This window comes from Aulostomus chinensis, chromosome 9 (assembly GCF_037954235.1).
Source record: "Aulostomus chinensis isolate RoL2024-O1b breed Wild chromosome 9, RoL_Achi_v1.0, whole genome shotgun sequence".
In the NCBI taxonomy this organism is placed as follows: domain Eukaryota; kingdom Metazoa; phylum Chordata; class Actinopteri; order Syngnathiformes; family Aulostomidae; genus Aulostomus; species Aulostomus chinensis.
Genome location: NC_141328.1, coordinates 28,935,486 through 28,954,825, shown reverse-complemented (window position 1 = coordinate 28,954,825; position 19,340 = coordinate 28,935,486). Strand labels below are relative to the sequence as shown.

At 47.2% G+C, this 19,340-nt stretch overlaps 1 protein-coding gene across 3 annotated transcripts; it reads right to left on the bottom strand.

Moving 5' to 3' along the window:
- ngfa (nerve growth factor a (beta polypeptide)) lies at window positions 1–18,575 on the bottom strand. 3 transcript variants are annotated; one of them, XM_086212824.1, is made up of 4 exons: window positions 18,388–18,575; window positions 9,168–9,310; window positions 2,184–2,290; window positions 1–1,291 (listed from the first exon to the last, which is right to left on the bottom strand). In XM_086212824.1, the coding sequence occupies exon 4, from the start codon at window positions 1,278–1,280 to the stop codon at window positions 393–395; it is 888 nt and encodes a 295-aa protein (XP_086068950.1). In that variant the 5' UTR covers window positions 1,281–1,291; window positions 2,184–2,290; window positions 9,168–9,310; window positions 18,388–18,575; the 3' UTR covers window positions 1–392. The 3 variants fall into 3 exon arrangements, with proteins under 3 accessions (XP_086068950.1, XP_086068949.1, XP_086068951.1); XM_086212823.1 differs by lacking the exon at window positions 9,168–9,310; XM_086212825.1 differs by lacking the exons at window positions 2,184–2,290; window positions 9,168–9,310.
- Between the last annotated feature and the right edge of the window lie 765 nt (window positions 18,576–19,340).

Genomic DNA, 19,340 nt, shown 5'->3' with positions numbered 1-19,340 from the left:
ACGGAGGTGTTTAATAAATAACAGCATGAACAACAACACAACAACAACAACATTTAAAGCTTGAATTCATTTGTACATATACACATACTGTATATATTTTCATATTTGAGTGTATAAACCATAAATATGACATGCAGTCTTTATAACTTAAAAAACAACCAGGACTTCTGGGACTGAGGTAGGCTCAGGGGCCAAGGGGTTGGACTGATGAAGTGTGTGTGTGTGTGTGTGTGTGTGTGTGTGTGTGTGTGTGTGTGTGTGGACTGAATGCTATGGTCAGTGTACATGTGGAGGTGGGAAGTGGATTACAGTATTGGCATTAAAGCTGCAGTGGCTGCTTAGGGAGAAATGTGTGTGCTGGTCGGTCAGTGGTCAGGAGTCCTCCTCCCCAGTCACTGTCCCAGTCGTCCTGCCCAAGACTTCCGGCTGAGAACACACACACATGCGGCGTTGATGCGGATGAAACGCCAGGCTGTCCGTTGATTGTGGATGGTGAGGGCGCTTACGAATATGTGTGTGTTGGTGCAGTAGGAGTTCCAGTGGCGACTGTCGATGCCGAGACATCCCGAGCTGCCTGACTTGGAGCCCTGTCTGCCACCTCGCGTCGCCAGCCGTCCCCCATTCGCAGTCCCGGAGCCCCTGTGCGTGGGGGATCTGCAGGTGGTCTCATAGAAGAACTGCTTCTTCACTACATTGTTGATTGTAACATTGGGCAGCACTGTCACCTCATTCCCAGCGATGTCTGTGGCCCGGGTCAGGTTGCCCACCCAGGTATTTATGCTGTCACACACTGAGTACTCGCCTCTGTGCATGGTGTGCGATCCTGCTCGGCGCCTTACCCTCAAGCCCCTCACCCCTTCAGTGTCATAGCCCTCACCCTCCAGGGCATCATGTGATGGAGGCACCTCACTGAAGACAACACGGGGTGAGGAGCGGTAACGTCTCTTAGAGAAGAGCTTGGGGTTCACCACTGGGATGGAGTGTTCTGGGACGGAATCTGACGTGGAGCGCATGCTGACGGAGCTTCTGTCCTGTGTGCGTGAAGCTCCCCGATGAGGCCGCTTGGTTCTGTGGTGGCTGGTCCGAGAGTGTTCGTGTGATGGATGGTGGTCAGATAGCTGGTCCTCCGCTGCTGTCTGCTGCTGTCCTCTGTGATTGGCTATTGTCTGCTGTCCTACTTTGTGGTTGGCTGCCCCGGCGCTCCGGGCCAATCCACCTCCCATGTTCAGTACAGCCTGGACGCCGATCAGGAGGACCAGGACCAGTGGTGACGACCTCATGGGCACACGTCCTGAGCCAGACGGGAAACAGGTAAAATAAAATCATGAGGATCCTGTTATTATCGATTAAAGTAAATCAAAGGATTGATTTGAATCGCAGTTTCTACCAGGGATGGAATGGCATTGTCAATTCTGCTGCAGCGCAACAGCAAAAGTGTCTCAGTATCGTCGTGAACTCTGGCAGTTTCAAACGACAGGTATTCAAGGCAGAAAGTGCAGTTCTTGGCACTGGAACAGAGTGAAATGGCGAAGCTCAGCTACCATCAGCCCCCATCTGACAGATCTGACAGAACGTGGTACCCATGTGGGCCGGGCCGGTCAGATCCCAATTCACAGTGTTATGACAGCGATACTGTTGTTTTTTTTTAATTCTCCACATCACACAGTCTTCAGACCGAACACACTCAGATTCGACTGAACTTTCCCGTCTCAGCATTGGTCAACTTGACACAGTCAGCGTTTGTCAGACCTGCGTACTGAAACAGACCTGGAGGGAAACACGAACGTGTCAGCAGGACATGGAGCACTGCTGCACTGCATTTCTCTCTTGACCAAAATCAGTTTGCAGTACCTGCAAAACTACACCTCGTCTAGTTGTTTTTACTTGCAGCAAGTAAAATAACCACCCGGTCCAACAAACCTTGTGAAATATTAAGTTAATTTCTTGAAACAACAGAAGGAGAAGTAGCATTCCAGTGAAATAAAGGAAGGATGGGCTTGTTTTTAAATGGTTGGTTATAAAACCCTTCGACTAGAACGAGACTTGGCCAGACGGACTTTTTTTAGAGTGAAAGCTGGGTGACAATTATTAGCTGGCACTTCCATTGACCACAGTGAGGTCCCCGATTCACCTCCGAGGGAACATCTTGGATGTGTCTGGAGTGTGGAAGTGTTTATGTGTACCTGTGGAATGTGTCCAGTTAAATTGGGAGCCTCTGTGGACTCTAGAGCCAGACTCCAGTGCAGGCCGGGCCCCTCATGCCTGCCATCTGGACCCCTGAACCACAGCTCTGGAACACACACACACACACACACACACACACAGCAACTTAATCAATGATGATCTTTAATTTGCATAAATTCTTTTAAATAGTAAACTCTGAAAATATGATAAATGCTCCCAAGGATGTTTATCCACATGTGGATTATTCACACTGTCTCAGATTCACACCTGAAACGAGTGAATGAGTGACACTGCTGTCAACGCTCTTCCATTGTTCGCCACAGCCTCCTGTTAGCAGTTAGCTTGCCAAACTCTCAAGTTTTTATATGCTGGTTTTGACAGAACTGCTCATCATCATTTTGATATTTCTATAAACTATATTTGATTTGAAAAAATAACCTTCCTCACTGTCACAGCTGAAAGCATTTTCTGGTCCACTAGCGGGGCGGTCAGAGGTTTTACAGTCATTAAATTATTCATAACACACTTGAGCAAAAGAAAATTCTCAACATACAGGAAATCAGTGCCTTCTGTGACATGGCTGCACATTTGACCCATTCCTAATACGAGATATTACAAGTCTGGCAACAACAAATGAATAAAATCAAATCTCTTGTAGCATCATAAAAGTCTAGACTGCTGACACGTTTCAAACTTCCCTGAGCGAGAAGTTGCAGAGAAACAATTCAAACATGGACAAGAACACAGCACCTCACAAGAGTGTAACTGGACACTTTGTTTCAAACACACAAAGTGGTAGAAGCACAAGTCAAACATCTGCTGTTGCGTTGATGAGGAAACAGAGTAAATATGTGGCGATGGGACTAAAAGGGTATGACCGCAAACGTGGGCCCAGCCACTCCTCTCAGACGTACACAGTTTACCATTATCTTGACCTTATCTCTCGCTAAGCACACACACACACTCACCGTGTTTAACTCTCAGAGCTTAGACGTGCCGTACGTTGGAATGTGCGGCATCTCACACCTCATTAGATGTTACATATATATTCAAAACAAAGGACTCCAGCATGCATCGTTAACAGAAGTGAACACTTGCGTGCACTCGTAAACTCTGTCACACATGCTAACAGTGAGGGCCTTAGACCTCACGCCAATCATGCGCAAATGCAGGGTTGTTTTTAGAGCTCGTTTGAATGCTTGCACCCCCCCCCCCCCCCACACACACACACACACACACACTCAGAGGGTCACTTAGGTGAGTGGAGTAAAATCAGCCGTCCTATAAAGTTTATGCACTTGCTAACCAGCAGAGGTCAGTGTCGCCCACACAGACGCTCACGGGCTCATCAGCTGGGAAGCGTCCAAGTGTCACTGGCGCTCGTCCCTTCAGATACAGCAGCTGCATGAGAGAATACTTCACATCTTTCTTCAGGTATTTTCACTCTGGCCTCACATCCTTCACATTCATGTCCTCATTTCTGGACTTGTAAACAGCTTTGGGGTGCAACTATAGTAACATGCATGCATTTATATACTGGGTGTAGGTCTCTCCCACTTTGTTTACTGGAGAAGATTATACACTTCCCTGGACTCCACCACCAAGTATGGCTACTGGTTCAAGCTTAGTAGCACTTGCCTTTCATTTGTACTGTAAGCTGTTGTGATCTACAGGATGAGACAAAGTGTACGTGCATCATTGCAATCCTCCTAAAATGGGTCTTTCCTACATTTACATGAACGTAGGTTGAATTTCTTTATGTTTATACAGCAGTTTTCCAATATAAGTTATAATAATACCATAGATATCAATCACACAGATGGAGTCGGCCAAACAGACCCTGCCGTGATTGATCCAGGCTGACAGGTAGCTGACTATTTACACGGCCCAGGGTGAGCCGGGAGGATCCTAATGTTAAAAATATGTGGCTTGTGTTTAATGCCAGTGGAGCCGGCGTAAACAGAGCAGCGCAGGAGCGCAGGGGTCAGAGCACCTCTGACTTACCAGGATTACTTCACCGCTTGATCAGAATCTGTGCAACTGGGACCCCCGCACACAAATACTGCAGCGAAAGAACAGACCGGTGCCGTGCATACATCCAAGCTGGTACTTCAGCTAATAGCCTGGATGTTCTCTTAATTCTGCTTATTTGTTTTGTGGTTTTTGACATGAAACAACAATCTGCTCCAGAACGCAGTTGCATTTCAACATGAGGTCCTTCAGGCACACGTGTAACTTAGGTGTTGACTGGGCTGGAGAAAATATTAGTCCGGGAAATGAATTAGACACATCCTCTAGCAAACTGTGAGGGAATAGCGATCCATATGGTCCTGATAAAACAGGAAGTCTGAACGGCGTGTGAGGATCCGTACGTTTTGACGTGGCCAAGACAGGGAGCTGGTTTCCTATTTAGTATCCAGGCAGAGAAATCTAAGTAGACAAACACACACTGGAGATGCCTGAAGAAGAAGCAGGCTGGCAGGATAGAGTCCTGCTCACATGTACCAGCCAAAGGATGACGAACGCAGAATGGGTCGTGTTTCCAACTTACTGTATTAATACAGACTCGTATAAACAGAGAGGAAGGTCGATAGCCTTTTGTGATTCATGCCCTCCTAATTTGCAACCAGGAGGATGTTTATGAAAAACAGACTTGCCGAAGGTGACCCTGGGTCCGCTGCTCCGAGGAGCATCTCTCTCTCGCATCAGGCTGACTCCAGCTCTGCCAAACTGTAAATCAAGACCGTTGCTGTAGAGTCATCCATCACTTTCAAACACTCTGATGGCAGGAGCGTTCAGGAAGGCACCACAAGGCAGTTGATGCTTAAACACAATTGCCAAAGTCACACAGCTGCCAGGTTATGACCTGGAAAAGCAATCGCTATGGAGCAGGAGAGGAAAACACCTCAGACAGAGGCTAATTACGTAGCTGGAGGCAGTGGATGCCAGCCACACGTTTACTGGTATTGACTCTGTAGTTTTAGCCGGTAACACATTTTCATTTCCCTGCCAACCCACATGATTGTCAGTGGATCGTCTGAGCTGCAGAACGACAGTCGGGGAGAGCGTGCGCGGCCGCCAGCAGTCTGAGGCCCGTTCACAGTTCCTGGGTTTATCTCTCTGATACATTAGTCATTAGTTACAAGTCCTCGTTAAAAGATGTGCAGGAGTGACGTGTCAACAGTTATCTCTACACACACCTCACACCCGGAGTGATGACAACAGCATGAGCTTATGAGGGGGTGAGAGAGAGAATGACAGCAGCAGAGAGAGCGAGGAAGAGGATGATGCAACGACAACAGAGAGGAAGGTAAACACTTTCTGCGTGTCTCTTGTCAACGGAGCGGAGTTCCTCCTCCTGTCATTCGCTGGAAGTAATTATCTAGAGGGACGACTGCCAGGTCGAGATGCTCTCTCATTTCTACACACACATAAAAGATGAAGACATTTCTTGTGGACGGATTGTTGATCAGTGTTTGCCCATCAATCAATAACTGGAGCATATCAACTGTGCACACTCAAGAGCTTCTCCTAGCAGACCTTCTTGTCCAGTTGGATTAATTCCCAACTCCAATAGCAGTTCGTCATGTGTCGAACTAAAACCAGCAAGTCACAGCTGAGACAAGAACAACAGCCAAGACACCGCCATGAATCCAGTTTATGTCACGCAAAATGATGTCATGCAGTGACTTACACTCGCCAAATCTTCTGGAGGGTTTGTCAGTGAGCTGCTTGTTCTTGGAGACACTTTAAGAGTCTCGTTCATGGGGAATTTAGAAAATTAAGATTTAAAATCAAACTAATTGAAACACTGAGCCTGGTTATCAGCTGCAGAGAAAGATGGGGTTTTCCAGTCATTCTCCAAGATTTTAATGCGACAAAGATGTTCAGGTCTTGTAACATTTTTAAAAACCAAATGCAAATGCATATTTGATGGAGGTCGAATCGTGTAAATATTTGGTTATTTCTGCCTTCTGCAAGTCAAATATCGCCTGTAGCCACTCAGGGGTTTGCACTGTTGCAGCGACACACACATCAGCAGCTGGAAGACATCGCTTTCTCTTCTGCACAAGTAGAAAAAAGTTCTGTGTGGAGGAAAAAAAACAACTCATCCTGCAAAAGCATTAACGTGCAACAATGTAGTTTTAAGTCTATAAAAGTGAAAGTTAAAGGAACTGCCCCCCCCTTCCATGTCTATGTTTGATTGGCAGTTGGCGGGGGGACTGACGCACCTGTTGTGCACCAGCAAGCCAGAAGAACCGGACGGACTCAACCTGCAAAAGCGCTCGACCGTCACTTTGGTGAGAAGCCGGAAGAGGAGAACATTTCTTTGATGAAACCACCAACCGACACGACATGGAAACACAGAACATCGTGTGCTGGAAACCAGCTTTTTTCAGCGTTGGCCTGGTGCATCTTGACCTCTGATTCAACTTAGCGGGCTGATACAAGCAGCCGCACACATGCAGCTACGGCACACATGCAGCTACTGCACACAAGCAGCCGCACACATGCAGCTACTGCACACAAGCAGCCGCACACATGCAGCTACGGCACACATGCAGCTACGGCACACATGCAGCTACTGCACACATACTCTGAATGTTTCTCCGCTCTCTAACAGCAACAAGACCTCAGAAAAGGATCTGCTGCCTCAACTTTTACGACCAACCGTTAAAAATCCGTTTACCTGTAATAGAACCATAAATGAGCCTCGTGCCACGCAGTGAGGAGGGATACCCGACGCCAGCGTCTGTTAATTAGCGTGTATGTTTTATGTGCTGTTGACACAGATGATTATTTTTTATATAAATCCATATAATTTTATACCTCATTCTCTTCATTATGAGTGCTAAAATAAATTCATCTGTTCAAGGCATCTTGAGCGGATCAGGGAGCCAAGGTGGGGAAGCTAAAGGGAACAGGCGCTGGCAGTGTCTTCATCCTGCTGTTTCGTGCCTCTCTCCTTCTCTGTCAGTCAATGTAGCTCATTGCACCTGGTTCTCCTTTTGCATTCCTGGAATGGGACCTAATATCTGTCTCTTCTGCCTCAGTTTAAGTCCAGAGGCGACTTCCTGCGTTCGGAGGTGCAGGGATCTGCTCTCGTGGGTCGATGTTTTCCTTGTGTTTGGCTCGTAGAAAATCACAAAACCATCTTTTGATCCCATCCTTCTCACTGGAGTTGTGATTCACCGTCTCTGCTCTAACTTGGCAGACTCAAACCAAAAGTATTCATGTGTTTGCTTTTGTGGTTGCTGTCTAGAAACAAAGGCTACTACCTCAGAAGCTGTCGAGTGATTTTGATGAAGATACGCCAAACACAGACAAAAGAATCCCCGATGGAAGGAAATGATCCAGGACCCAGGACCCCTGAAGCACTCTTGAGTGCTTCAACATCGTCAGCTAGGCTGTTTGTTTCCTTGAAGACGTGTCACTTTGCATCCAGGAGGACGACACGGCGGAGACACCACCTGGCTCTTCACCGGCACGATACCCAAAACAGCTGGATGTCTCAAGAATACAAATCATCGAGGAAAGTCTTTGTCCAACCAAGCAGTCAACTACTGAGGCCCCCACTTCCATCCAGGATCCTGAAACCCAGTTTCAGAAACCACAGTCCTTCAGCCTTTGGTGCTTCTGATCTTTCTTTAATCTCCTTTTCTCTTCACACTTCTTGACCGATGTAAAATCGCTCCGTTCTTGGCAGAACATTTGCTTCAGAGTCCAGTTTTATTTGCGAGGGCAACACTGAGCCAAAGCAGGAACATAACTACAGTGTAACCACAGTCTTTTCCCAAACACAACAGTGTCTTACAGTAAGTCGAACAATGACGCTTCATAATAGGAAGATTGAATCCTTGTGGTGTTTGTGGACCCAAAATAAACAACATTGTGGCTGCGGTCCGGACTCGGCAGTAATCACATCTGACGGAGAAAGATGAGTATTAGACAGAAAATGTCAAGTCAAACAATGAAGTTCTTTGTACAGCAAAACATATATTTTTTCTTTCCGGTGGTTGATAACGCCGTTTACAGCAGAACAACTACTTGTCTGTTCAAATTTGTCAGTTGGTGTTGAGATGTTCTCCAACAGGTTTTAGGCCTTACTTATATTAAAACATCAGAATTTATTAAGAAGACAAGGCAACATGATTGAAATAAGTTATATTTCATGGCCAACAGATAGTTGGAGAAGAACGAAAGTCATTTCTGACGTGTCTCCTCTCACTCTTCTGCCTCCTGGACTCCATAAAAGGTCTCAGATGATGACTTTTAGTGCTTGATGTCTTTATAGTAAACCCTTGACTGCTGTTTTGGAGCCCAGCAAAACCCCAGACATGAGGTTCCTCGAGCAATGAGGCAAAACCGCAGCCAGAGCACCATGACTGTGTTAGTGAAAGGCCTCCCCCCCTTTCTACCCCTCCTCCACCCGGGCCCATCCCCAGTCACCACAGCCTCTCCCTACACCGGACCAGCAGACGTGGGAGGCCAGTCCTCCAGGCCTTGAAGCCAGGATGAACACAATGATTAACATGTTTTCCAGACCCCTCGTTTTTATGACCTTGACATTAAACAATCTTCTCATAACGAGTGGTTAATCTCTTGGCATGGCTGCGGTCGTAACTCCCCTGTCCTGGTGAGAATATTTGATCCCACAGCAGAGCAGTGAGAGGAGGCCGAGAGTCAAGAATGTCTGTCTGGCCACAACCAGAGAAGAAGGTCGAGGGATGGAGAGGAAGGAATCAGAGACATCGAGGGATGGGGAGAGGCAACATGCACTGGAGTGAGGGGGTGGCCAATGATGCATCATGGGAATTGAGCATATAAAGGAGCATGTGATAGGAAGTCTCAGAGCAAGGAAAGGAGAGGGGATCAAATAGGGAGATGAGGAGGGAGTAATAAAAGCTACAGGGAGCTACAAGTGTTGGGGAGTGAGGGACTCATAGTGTTTCATTTCTGAGTCTTTCTTTGTTCAGACTGACCTCAAACTAACTGTTGCTGTGTAAAAGCGTCCAGCGAAGCACGAGCAGCGGAGCACGAGCAGCGGTTCCCTCGCGGTGATGCTGGTCTCCCGGAGCCAAGCGCAGTGTCAGCGGTGATTAGATGAAAGGAATCCGTCAGGTTTCTGATGAAGATCGTGGGCTAATATTAGAGTGACTCACTCACTTCATCACCACGATGAGCCAACTCATCTTACCAGCTGATATCTGAGCTTCACGTTTCACAGCCCCACCCCTTGATGACATCGAATATATATTTGCACGTGACACGTGTGGCCTTCCTGGTATTGTAAAGTGGAGGAGTGATGAATCATGCAGGTAATTTTACTACAAACCATAATTGTGGGTGTAAAAGGAGAGACGTGCTCACTCAGACACCCAAAATTTCCATCACGCCTCAGTGGGGCTGGCGCCGGGAGCATGGGCGTGGGCCCTGTAGATGGAAACTGGTTATCTATGTCAGAAATAAGTATGTTGTTCTTTTAATGTTGTACATGTACTCCAATAAAATACCTCAAACTGTAAACGTATAAATATTCTCCACTGCTGCGTTCAGTAAACTACAGTGACACAACGCTGGCAACCGAAACGTCCGTTACAGTGAGATGAACGGACTACAAACTAGCTGCACTTTAAACTGGTGTCACATGACTTGGATCAGCTGCCCGGCCATGCGTCTCATCCAGACATGCAGCTGGCCTGGTGGTCCTGGACCCTCCCATCAAAAAACACAGAAATTAGACATCTGAACTGTGCTCTTACTGCTCTTCTGCTACACAGCAGTAATGCTGCCTCTGATTGGTTCTTGTAGTTGATGACGTCACTGGAAAAACTCAGAAGTAGAAAATGGCGTCTCTTACATCCATGAGCAGAAAGATTTGCAGAATGAACTCAGTTACAGCAGGAATTCAACAACAGGTTTAACAGGAGGAGGCACTCGCAGCTTCCCAGTGGGGAAAAAAAAGGTTTCACTATTCCTCTGAGTGGGTTCGTCATGTGATGCTGTGATGGTGCACTGATTGGCTGACCCAGCTTGTCTGTCAATGCAAGCACTCCGCCCCCTCATAGCAGTTTTCGAACGAGGGTCCAGAGCTCGCCAGACGCGGGCTGAAGCAGGAAAAATACCTCATAGAAGCCCAGGAATAAACCAAAATCCTCACTGATATCATAAATGAAGTTTGGTCTGAAAACTGCAGGTGTGGGCGGCGCTTCCCTGATCTCCAACAGATTAAAACTTCTCTTGGCTCCAGTGAGGAAGAGTCAGGGCACCACATGGGGAGATCACCTCAGGACCTCCGTCATGGGAGTCACGCCGGCGTGGCCTCCAGTCCCATGGCGCTCTGATCTTAAAGCCGCCAGGGGGAAACGTCTGCTCAGCTCTTGGATGCGAGGCCAGGAACTTTTGTGCAAACAGTTTTCTTTTCTAATGTGAAATATGACAGAGTTATGGAGATGTGACTGCCATGATGAAGCCCAAGTCAACATTTAAGTTGGGCCAATACTTCAGTTTGAGATGATGGTTACACAAACAGGAATTCCATCCAGTTATGGATGTTTGGGATCCACATTAAGATGTTAAATATAAGTTCAGAGAGGAAGTTCTGACCTCTGAGGTGGGAGAACACATTGGAACGACTGTCAGATTCAGAACATCCATCTGCAGGAGAGTGGAAGCGGAATGTTTTTAAGAGCTTTGCGGCGAAGTATGATGTCACTTGACATGGCGACGTTTGTGGTGAAAGATGAGATGGTCTGAGCCCAGGAAGGAGTTGTAAAACTACGTCAGCACGGTTCATCGCCTCAAACTCAATAAGGGCACACAACCTGGAGGTATTTTAATGTTTTATTCTGCAGCACAACATCAGCCAGTGAAGAGCCTTCTTGTGGATTTCTAAATTTTTCATGTGTCATAAAAATGTCGGTTGCTAGCAAGCAGCTAAATGAGGTTATGGAGGTTTTTGTGGATGTTAAAAGTTGTCACGGCGACCACAGAAGAGAAGCAATGATTGGTTGTTGTGGTGGTTGTGGCCTGACATTAACTTTCTACTTCCAGCAACAGGCTTCAAAAATAATAAACCTGGTTTTCAGTGGTCAAGATGAACGAACCACTTCGTTCTCCTCATGTTCTGCAATAATGCAAAATCCAGCGTAACAACCCACGTTGATGCCAACTCTCCGGATGGCCGACAAAATACATACATCAATGTAAATGTATGTAAATGTCCCTGTGGTTCTATTTCCTGAGAAGTGGGGGCTGGCCCCCCACCACACCATAATGTCCTCCGTAGCTTGTTCTCTGCCCGTGAACATCCTCCCAGACCCGCTAGCACATCTCGTTTTCATACACATTCAGATCACCAGTCCTCACTGATGTGGCTGCTGGAACTGGGGAGGTCTCCTCCACTCGGCTCCTCTGTTGGACACCCACAGGTGGATGCACTTAATCCTGAATCCTCCTAAGAGTGTAAAAATGTGATGTTGTCGTCCCTCCCAGCGATTGTTTGATTACAGTCTCACCCCTCGCTTAAGACTTGACCCGGCCATTTTCTCGTCTGTGTGGTCTCCACATTGTTCTGTCGTGTCTCTCCCTCTGCTTCTGTGACTCTCTGCCCCCCCCCGGCTGATGTCAACCACCTGTCTGCATGGGACCTCCCAGGCCCATCCTGTCTGTTAGCAGAACGCCATGTTCAGAGTGAGCAGAGCTATGGTGAGAGAGATGAAGCAGCTACATTTCGGAGTGTGTGTGTGCGTGCGTGCGTTTGTGTGCGCGCGCGTGTGTGTGAGATGTGCAGCGAGGGAGCAGATGAGTTATTGTTAACTGCGGAGCCTGATGCACAGACATAACACAGAATCCAGATGAGAAAAATGGCTTCCTATAGCGTCATCCTCCGCAAAACTCATCATGACTCCTAAAACATAACAGATAAAACTCCTTGAAACCAAAGAAGAAGATTCAAGCATCAGGATCCTGTCCAGCTGAGTGCTGAACCACCAGCTGTGAGTGTGTTGACCAGTCCGGCTCGTCCTCTTGCATTCTGCGCATTCCAAATCGGCATAATCCGAATAAGTGCATAATAAGTGGCTTTACTTGTATCTTTGGGGTTAAGGTGTGTGTGTGTTCGTGTGTGCGCGCGTTTGACTCGTATCCAACACAAAAGCACACACACACACAGCAGCGCCTTATTCTATCCACTCGTACAAACCGCACTGCTGTAATGGTGTCTGCTCCTCAGTGAGTGATCCCTCTCATCAGACAGACATTTGTAAGACCTGCTGTGTTTTTATAGCTGAAATCATAACTAAACATCTCTTGGCAAATGTCAATATTTGAGGCTTTGAGGTGAAAGATCCAGTATTCTTGTTCTGTTGATGGCAACAAGGGAGAGTTTCATGTCCAGACAAGCAACAGTCAGGCTACCAAGACAGAATGAAGACAGAGAATGAGAGCGAGAGTGAGACTGTGTCATCACATCAATCCAGACGTACACAAACACTCGTGAAGGGGGGTTGTGGTGAAACAGTTGACAACAGGGACCTGCACTGAATCAACAGATTAAGACCACAACACTGTTACTGCAGGAGTAATAACAGCCCTGCTAATGTGCTGATTTATCAGCTACCGTGTGTTTGAGCTGCGGGCACAAGCATGAAACAAAAGTCAAAGAGGCATTTGATGTGGAATGAGCAGGCATGTCTGCACATTTAGATCAGGTCACATCGTCGAGCCCATACATCATGAGCGCACACGTGCACGGACGTAGAAACACGCAGAAACAGGCAAACCTTTGATGGAGCACCTGTCCAAATCAGACCCTCAACAGTCAAACACAAAGGCTGACTTGCATTAACAGTCCTGGTTTGGAGCATAAAAGGGTCCAAACACGGGACGGTGTTGAACATGGAGAGCTGGGAACCAGGTCCATGGGGGGGAGGGGAGAAAGACCCAGGGACAAAGGAATTGCTCTCATGTCCGACTCCGTCAAATCCAGCAAGGTCAAACAATGTTAGCTGTGAGTTCCCTCAGTTAAATTTGCCCCCTAACATAGTGAGCAGTTGTTTGCACAGGAAATGTCAACAGGAATTACTGCACTCAGGACCTTACGTGACGTCACGGTTCTCTACGCTGCGCTGCGGTGCCACGCGGTTCCCAACCCTGACCTGCAGAAACTTCTAGATCCCTGTTTTCCTGCAAAAACACAAACATAACCCCGAAACCCAACTCTGACCCTTCGGCTCACTGCTGATCCCAGATGGAACACCTCAGCTGGATCGCCTTACACCAGATGTTCTTACCCCATCCTGAACATTGACCTGTGGCAAACTGCAGCTCAGGTGACCCAGAACCAAGGAGGGTCCTGGGTTCATGCTCGGATCCATGAATCTCTTCATTTTCCCAAACAAGAAGGAGAGGACGACATACTTTGCATTTTTACATGCATTCTTCCTTTTACTAAATTATATGGTTTGTTCTTGTAAGGTTGAAGGAAAGGTGGAATGAGCAGGTCCAGCTTCTTCCTGCTGTTTCAGCAAAGCAAACCAACTCTGTGTCAAATGCTCTTCCTTTATCATCGAACGAGGCTTCGCTTCACGTCACCAAGGACTGAGTGTCATTCAACTCCTACGTGTTTTTAATACGAGTTACGATTCTCCAGCGAGGTCTCTCTGCCGTGCAGGAACTTCGACAGCTGCTGGGAGGATGCAAAGACACATCATAAATATTCAAAGTTGATCTGGCTGGAATGCGATGGTTGGGTTCACCTGATAAAAGTGACCTCAAAAACAAACGAGGTGCTGTCACGTGTCAGGAGGCAGAGGGAGGAAACGCCGTCAAGCTCACTAGACCTGGGTTGAAAGGAGCCCGGTTTAACCATCAGGGGACATCAGGGATAAGAAGACATTCCAAGTTTATGGGACACACAAGGTCGGGGGGGGGGGGCAGCTTTCATTGGCAGGCCCTACATTCTAAGACTTAAATTTAATACATTTCATGTCACAAATATTGCAAATGTTTCTGAGAATTCATCAACAAGATTTTGTCAAAAGTAAAAATTTGCATTTTCTAGCCAAATCAAAACCGAAGTTCTCCTGCATGAGACAACCATGTTCCTCTCCGTCCCCCTGCCTCTGGGTCACTCAGACACACCCGGGACTGATAAAACTCATGGCAGGTGTGGATCACATCATCCAGAAAGACATTTATCTAAAGGAGGGTGACAGTCGCTCTGTCCAGCGTCGCTCAGTAATGGAGCTGTTCTGGCTCAGGCTTTGGTGATCTGATAAGAACGCTGGATGTTGATTGTTCCTTTGTTCCCCACATGCCGCCGCCCCTGATTGGTGAGGAACACGCACTCAGCTCACGTCACTCCAGGACCAAACGTGTGGAGCTGCACCGCTGCAGGGAGCTTGGTGAGCTCGTTTACCTCCCATGAAGGTGGCTTGTGTTCAGCTGCAGCTGATTTGTGCTGACGTAACTTTTTTTTTAATTCTCTTGTTTATTGTTTCCAGAGTTTGATTTTTTTTAGGTGTGAAATTTTCACTACATGCTAAAAGTTATGTTGGGTGAAAAGGGAGGAAATAAACTAACCCCAAACCAAATCCTTGCAATCTTGTGAAGCGGCATCCTGTACTTTCGTGACCGAACCCGAGGGGCTACAATGTCAGTGTTGTGATTATTCCATTAAAACAAATTCCTGGACTACACCTCGGTTATCTACTGATTGTAATTGTAGGTCTTATTTTAAAGGTTGTTGTTAGTTTTAGGCCCTGAGGTGAACTCACCACAGTTAAACTGGCGGTCCAGGTGTGCTGTCACTGCCTCTCCCTGCCCAGGTGTCCTACACAGCTCACATCACCTCAGCCTTTGTGTCTCCGCGCGGCGCCCATCTCCCATTCTGTAGGCAACATTGACTCAAGTCTTTATGCTGAACAGCAGTCAACAAAGCTGCGTTTGGATACGACAGAAATCCCATCTTTGTGGTTTGAAAGTGCAGGATTTTTTTTTTTAAACACACGACAATTCTATGAATTCTCCGCCACATAACTGGGTGGGAATAGTCCATTCATTCACGCGCTAATACACCTGAGATAAAACTACAAAATCAAGATCAGTAGAAACATGTCGAACCACCACCCTTGACTTGTCTGGTTGCATTAGCGAACGAAGCAATGCTGGCATGGAAACATTCATTTGAATTATATTTGTCTTTATCGCGATGCTGACTCTGCATGCCTTTTGAATTTAATATGAACCAACACAAAAAAAAGGAAAGACGATTGTCAATTTTAATTAAATCAGCAGTGTGGAACTTTTGTCCCCCCCTTGTGGCAGGTGCAGTAAACGTGTTGGACCTCAGCGATGTGGGCGTGCGTGGCGTGCGCCTCCAGCTGAGCCTGCACTGCCATTTCCCCTGGGAAGCCTGGGGGGCTCCCTTCAAATTGTATAATCAGGTGGTGGGGTCATTAAATGAGGCATTTATAGCCGGTGTCGAGCCCATTTTAACACAGAATGTGCTTTTCCACCTATCAACTTGCCCATCACGCTGCTCCGTCAGTCTCCAGCTCCAGAGATAATGACCCTTTATTATCCTGCAGCACAAGTTGAAAACCTGTTTGCCTGCCAAGTCTGGTGAGTTTCTCATGTTTTAACAACAGCAATCACCGCCAGCCGTGTGACGTAGCCGAAACAAGGGAAGCTCATCTCATTAATCTGTGGTGCTGCCATTTTATTTTAACACACGATGTGCCACTCAGTGGTAAGAGGTTGTGCTCATCTCACGTTTTCCATGGGATCGATCTGGTGATGCTGCTGCCGGCAGATGCTAGCACTCCAGAGGTTCAGCCTCCCAAGCACGTGCTTGTTACAGACGGCAGAAACTTTTCGGAGCCCTCTCAGGTTTTTCTGCCGTGTTTGCCGGCTGCGTCCTCTGGTGCGCCGCTACAATCGGCTGAAGTGCCATCATCGTTCAACCAGCCGGCACATTTGGCTCCAGATATAATCTGAGTCCTAGTGATGGGTTCAGGGGTGATGGGACATTCAAATCCATATGTATGAGTCCGAAATGTGGCATCATCGCAACTCAAGACTTTGTCAACCTTATGCCCAAGTTTCTCTCTGTTACACAAAAACTCACACAAACACAACGCAGCTCTGGTGCCAACAGAGGGAAAGCTGTAATTCAGCTTCAAAGGGAAACCTGAGAGGGTCATGAATAATCATAGACATCTTTGTCTGCGGGGGGAAAACGGTCCATCTGCCCTACAGTACACACACACACACACACACACACACACACAAGGGGGCATTTATAGATTTAAAGAAAATATCAGCGCGGGCAGAGAGATTCCTGAGGCTCTGACTGCTGGAGGAGGATTGAGGGACAGCTGAGTCAGCAGGGTGCTGGGACATCCTCAGATCACGTGCTGAAGAGCAGCGACTAACAGCAGTGATATTAACACAAACTCGTCAGAGAACACAAACACTTCGATCGTTGAAAGAGTGGAGGAGCTGGCTAACTCGGAGCGGCCTGAATCGTGACGGAACAGATGAGGATCTTCGCCGACTTGTTTGACGCGCCAAGGTGAGATATAAGATACACCACGACACGAGTTGTTGTTGGTGAGTTATTTACGTGTCGTTTGCACGTTCTATAAAGTCTGATATGATAAGAGGGAGTGTGCTAGGTGGAAATGATCATGTTGGAACACAAGAGGATGGTGAAAGGTTTGGGTGAATGAAGCCTCGCCAGTCTTGTAATCTGACGCAACATCTTTAACATAAACACAAGACAGGACAGTGAGCAGCAGTTAACATGTGACAATCCACTAATGAAGCCTCGCTCAGTGAGTTTGTGGGAGGGATTTCATGCATTTGATGCGTTTCTGTGGCTGCAAGTCAGGTGAACGTCTCTTTGTGCGATCACAGCGTCCAGTTATGAACGCTGACTCGTCGCCGCTGACTGGACAGTAAAGACATGCCGCCATCACCAGACTAACCTGTACTTTTTCTCAAAAGAATCCATGGCGTGGATGTGCGTTCTCCTGTGTTAGTCACATGACCAGAGTGAACTATCAGATGTCATGTAAGAAAAAAATGGCAGCCTGCTGCAGCGTCCCTGTGAACCATCAGAGAGGTGATGAAAACAAAGTCAGCGCTGCTCTTAAAAACGCTGGCAACAAAATTGAGGGTCGTAAAGAACGTATTTTTGTGCAGTCTGGAGTACCTCTCTCTCTCTCTCTCTCTCTCTCTCTCTCTTCCTCTCAGTACTCAAGACTAAAAGATTTTGGTTCCTCTCGTTCATCTCTGTACACGTGTTCAACACTGTGGAGGCAAAATGAACCCATATGACAGACATCCAGAGACAAATAAGAGCTGTCAGCATGAGACTATGACTTCTGTTCAGAGCTGCTCCACACTCAGACAATAACAAAGTAACGCAACAGGTCAAACGCGACGATGAGATTCATGTCCAAGATGTACATGAAGCATCTGAGTAGTCAAGTTAGTTTGTGTGCGTAAATGTTGGTCTGTGGTGACATTTCTGCTGTCAAAACCCGAAAGGAATTCCCTGGTAGGAGTGGCAGGCATGAGGTCTAGGTTTAGCGCACACACACACACACACACACACACACACTTATCAGAGTATAAAATATGATCAGTATGGTACACATAGAGGCAGCAGGCCCCGCCCAGACATGAGGATAACTTCAAACACACACTTCAGTTTGGACACTGGAGCTCATCAACATCCAGAAGTCCTTTGAGGGTTGTGTAACATGAGCGGAGAGACAGACAGACAGAAAAAAAGGGAGTGAGAGAAGGTAACCTGATGTCCCAGAACTGGTTCCCATTGAAGTTTGGAGAACCCCTTTTCTTCTAATCCCCACCTCTGTTCTCCCTTTCTGTCTCAACCCCCTCCCCTCCTCCACTCCCCTCTCTATCTACTGTATCCGACCAATTTCAGAACACAACCAGCAAACTTTCAATTAGCTTTACAGAGAGCAAGCAGTCAGCTGGAATTTTCTCCCCCAGCAGAGGACCAACTGAGCTCAATTCAGAGGCTCCACTTTCACTTAATAACAGGTATGGAGAATCTGAAGAGCAATTTTGCTGAGAGAACTTTGGTCTTTTCCCAGTATCTCTGTCCAATGTGCTCACATGGCGCACGTTCACACTATGTTTAATTAGAGGTTTAAAGGAACTCACCACCCGCTTTAACGCTCCTTCTCTTTACTCTCCACTGAGTGAAAACGTCCTGAGAAAGTCTGTTATATTCCACCTCACTCTCTCCAGGACCAGGAGCAGAATTATCCCAAGATCCAACTCCCGCTCCTGCTTTTAAAGCTGTGAGTCCAGGTCTCGGGTCATCCACTTCTGTCTGTCTCCCTCCCACACTCTTTGGGAAATGGATTGTTCTAAAAGTTTAGTGAGAGGAGTCCCAAAGCTGCTCCCTCCCTCCTCTCTCACTCACCACAGGTCCTAGTGCCTCCTGGTTCACAGCTGCTCATAATTTACACCTCGCTGCTGTCATTCACTTTCCTTTCACAGTTTGATCCACCACTCGAATTTCTGTGCAAATTGGTGGAAATAGACCTCCACCTGTTTGTGAGTCTTGAGGTCTCCTACACTGCTAAGATCCAGTGGGAGCCTCCCAACACTGCAGGCTCACACCTGAGGCACTGCTGGCCAGACACGGTTGGTTGTGGAGGCAAGCGCGCAGAAATGTCTGGCGCTGTCGTTTTCCAAAGGCTGATATTGTAGATCAATGCACACACTTTTGTCATTCACACATCAGCACAGTCAAATGAACTTAATCCACCTGCAAGCTTACAACTTTGATGGTCTGTTGCAGGTAGAAATGAGTCTCTGTGACTCGTGGAGCAGAGCAGCAAGACGAGACCAACCGTGCAACTCTGATATGTCCCCTCACCCTGGGTAGATTTATCAGCCACACCCTGCATTCAGCCGGGCCTCCGGGCTCCAGTATCACAACAGTCCCACTCTGACATTTCTCTCCCTCTCTTGTTTATGTATCTTTATTTTTCTGTTTCTTCCTCGCAGTCTTTCTGGTTCAATGCATTTCTTTCTTTCACAGCTTCTCTCTGACCTGAACCGTATCACTGTCAGAGCCCCTGGCGCTGGGCAGACAGACATCCCAC

Excerpts from the sequence above, each read along its gene's own strand:
- ngfa (XM_086212824.1), bottom strand. The coding sequence starts at position 1,280 with ATGAGGTCGTCACCACTGGTCCTGGTCCTCCTGATCGGCGTCCAGGCT.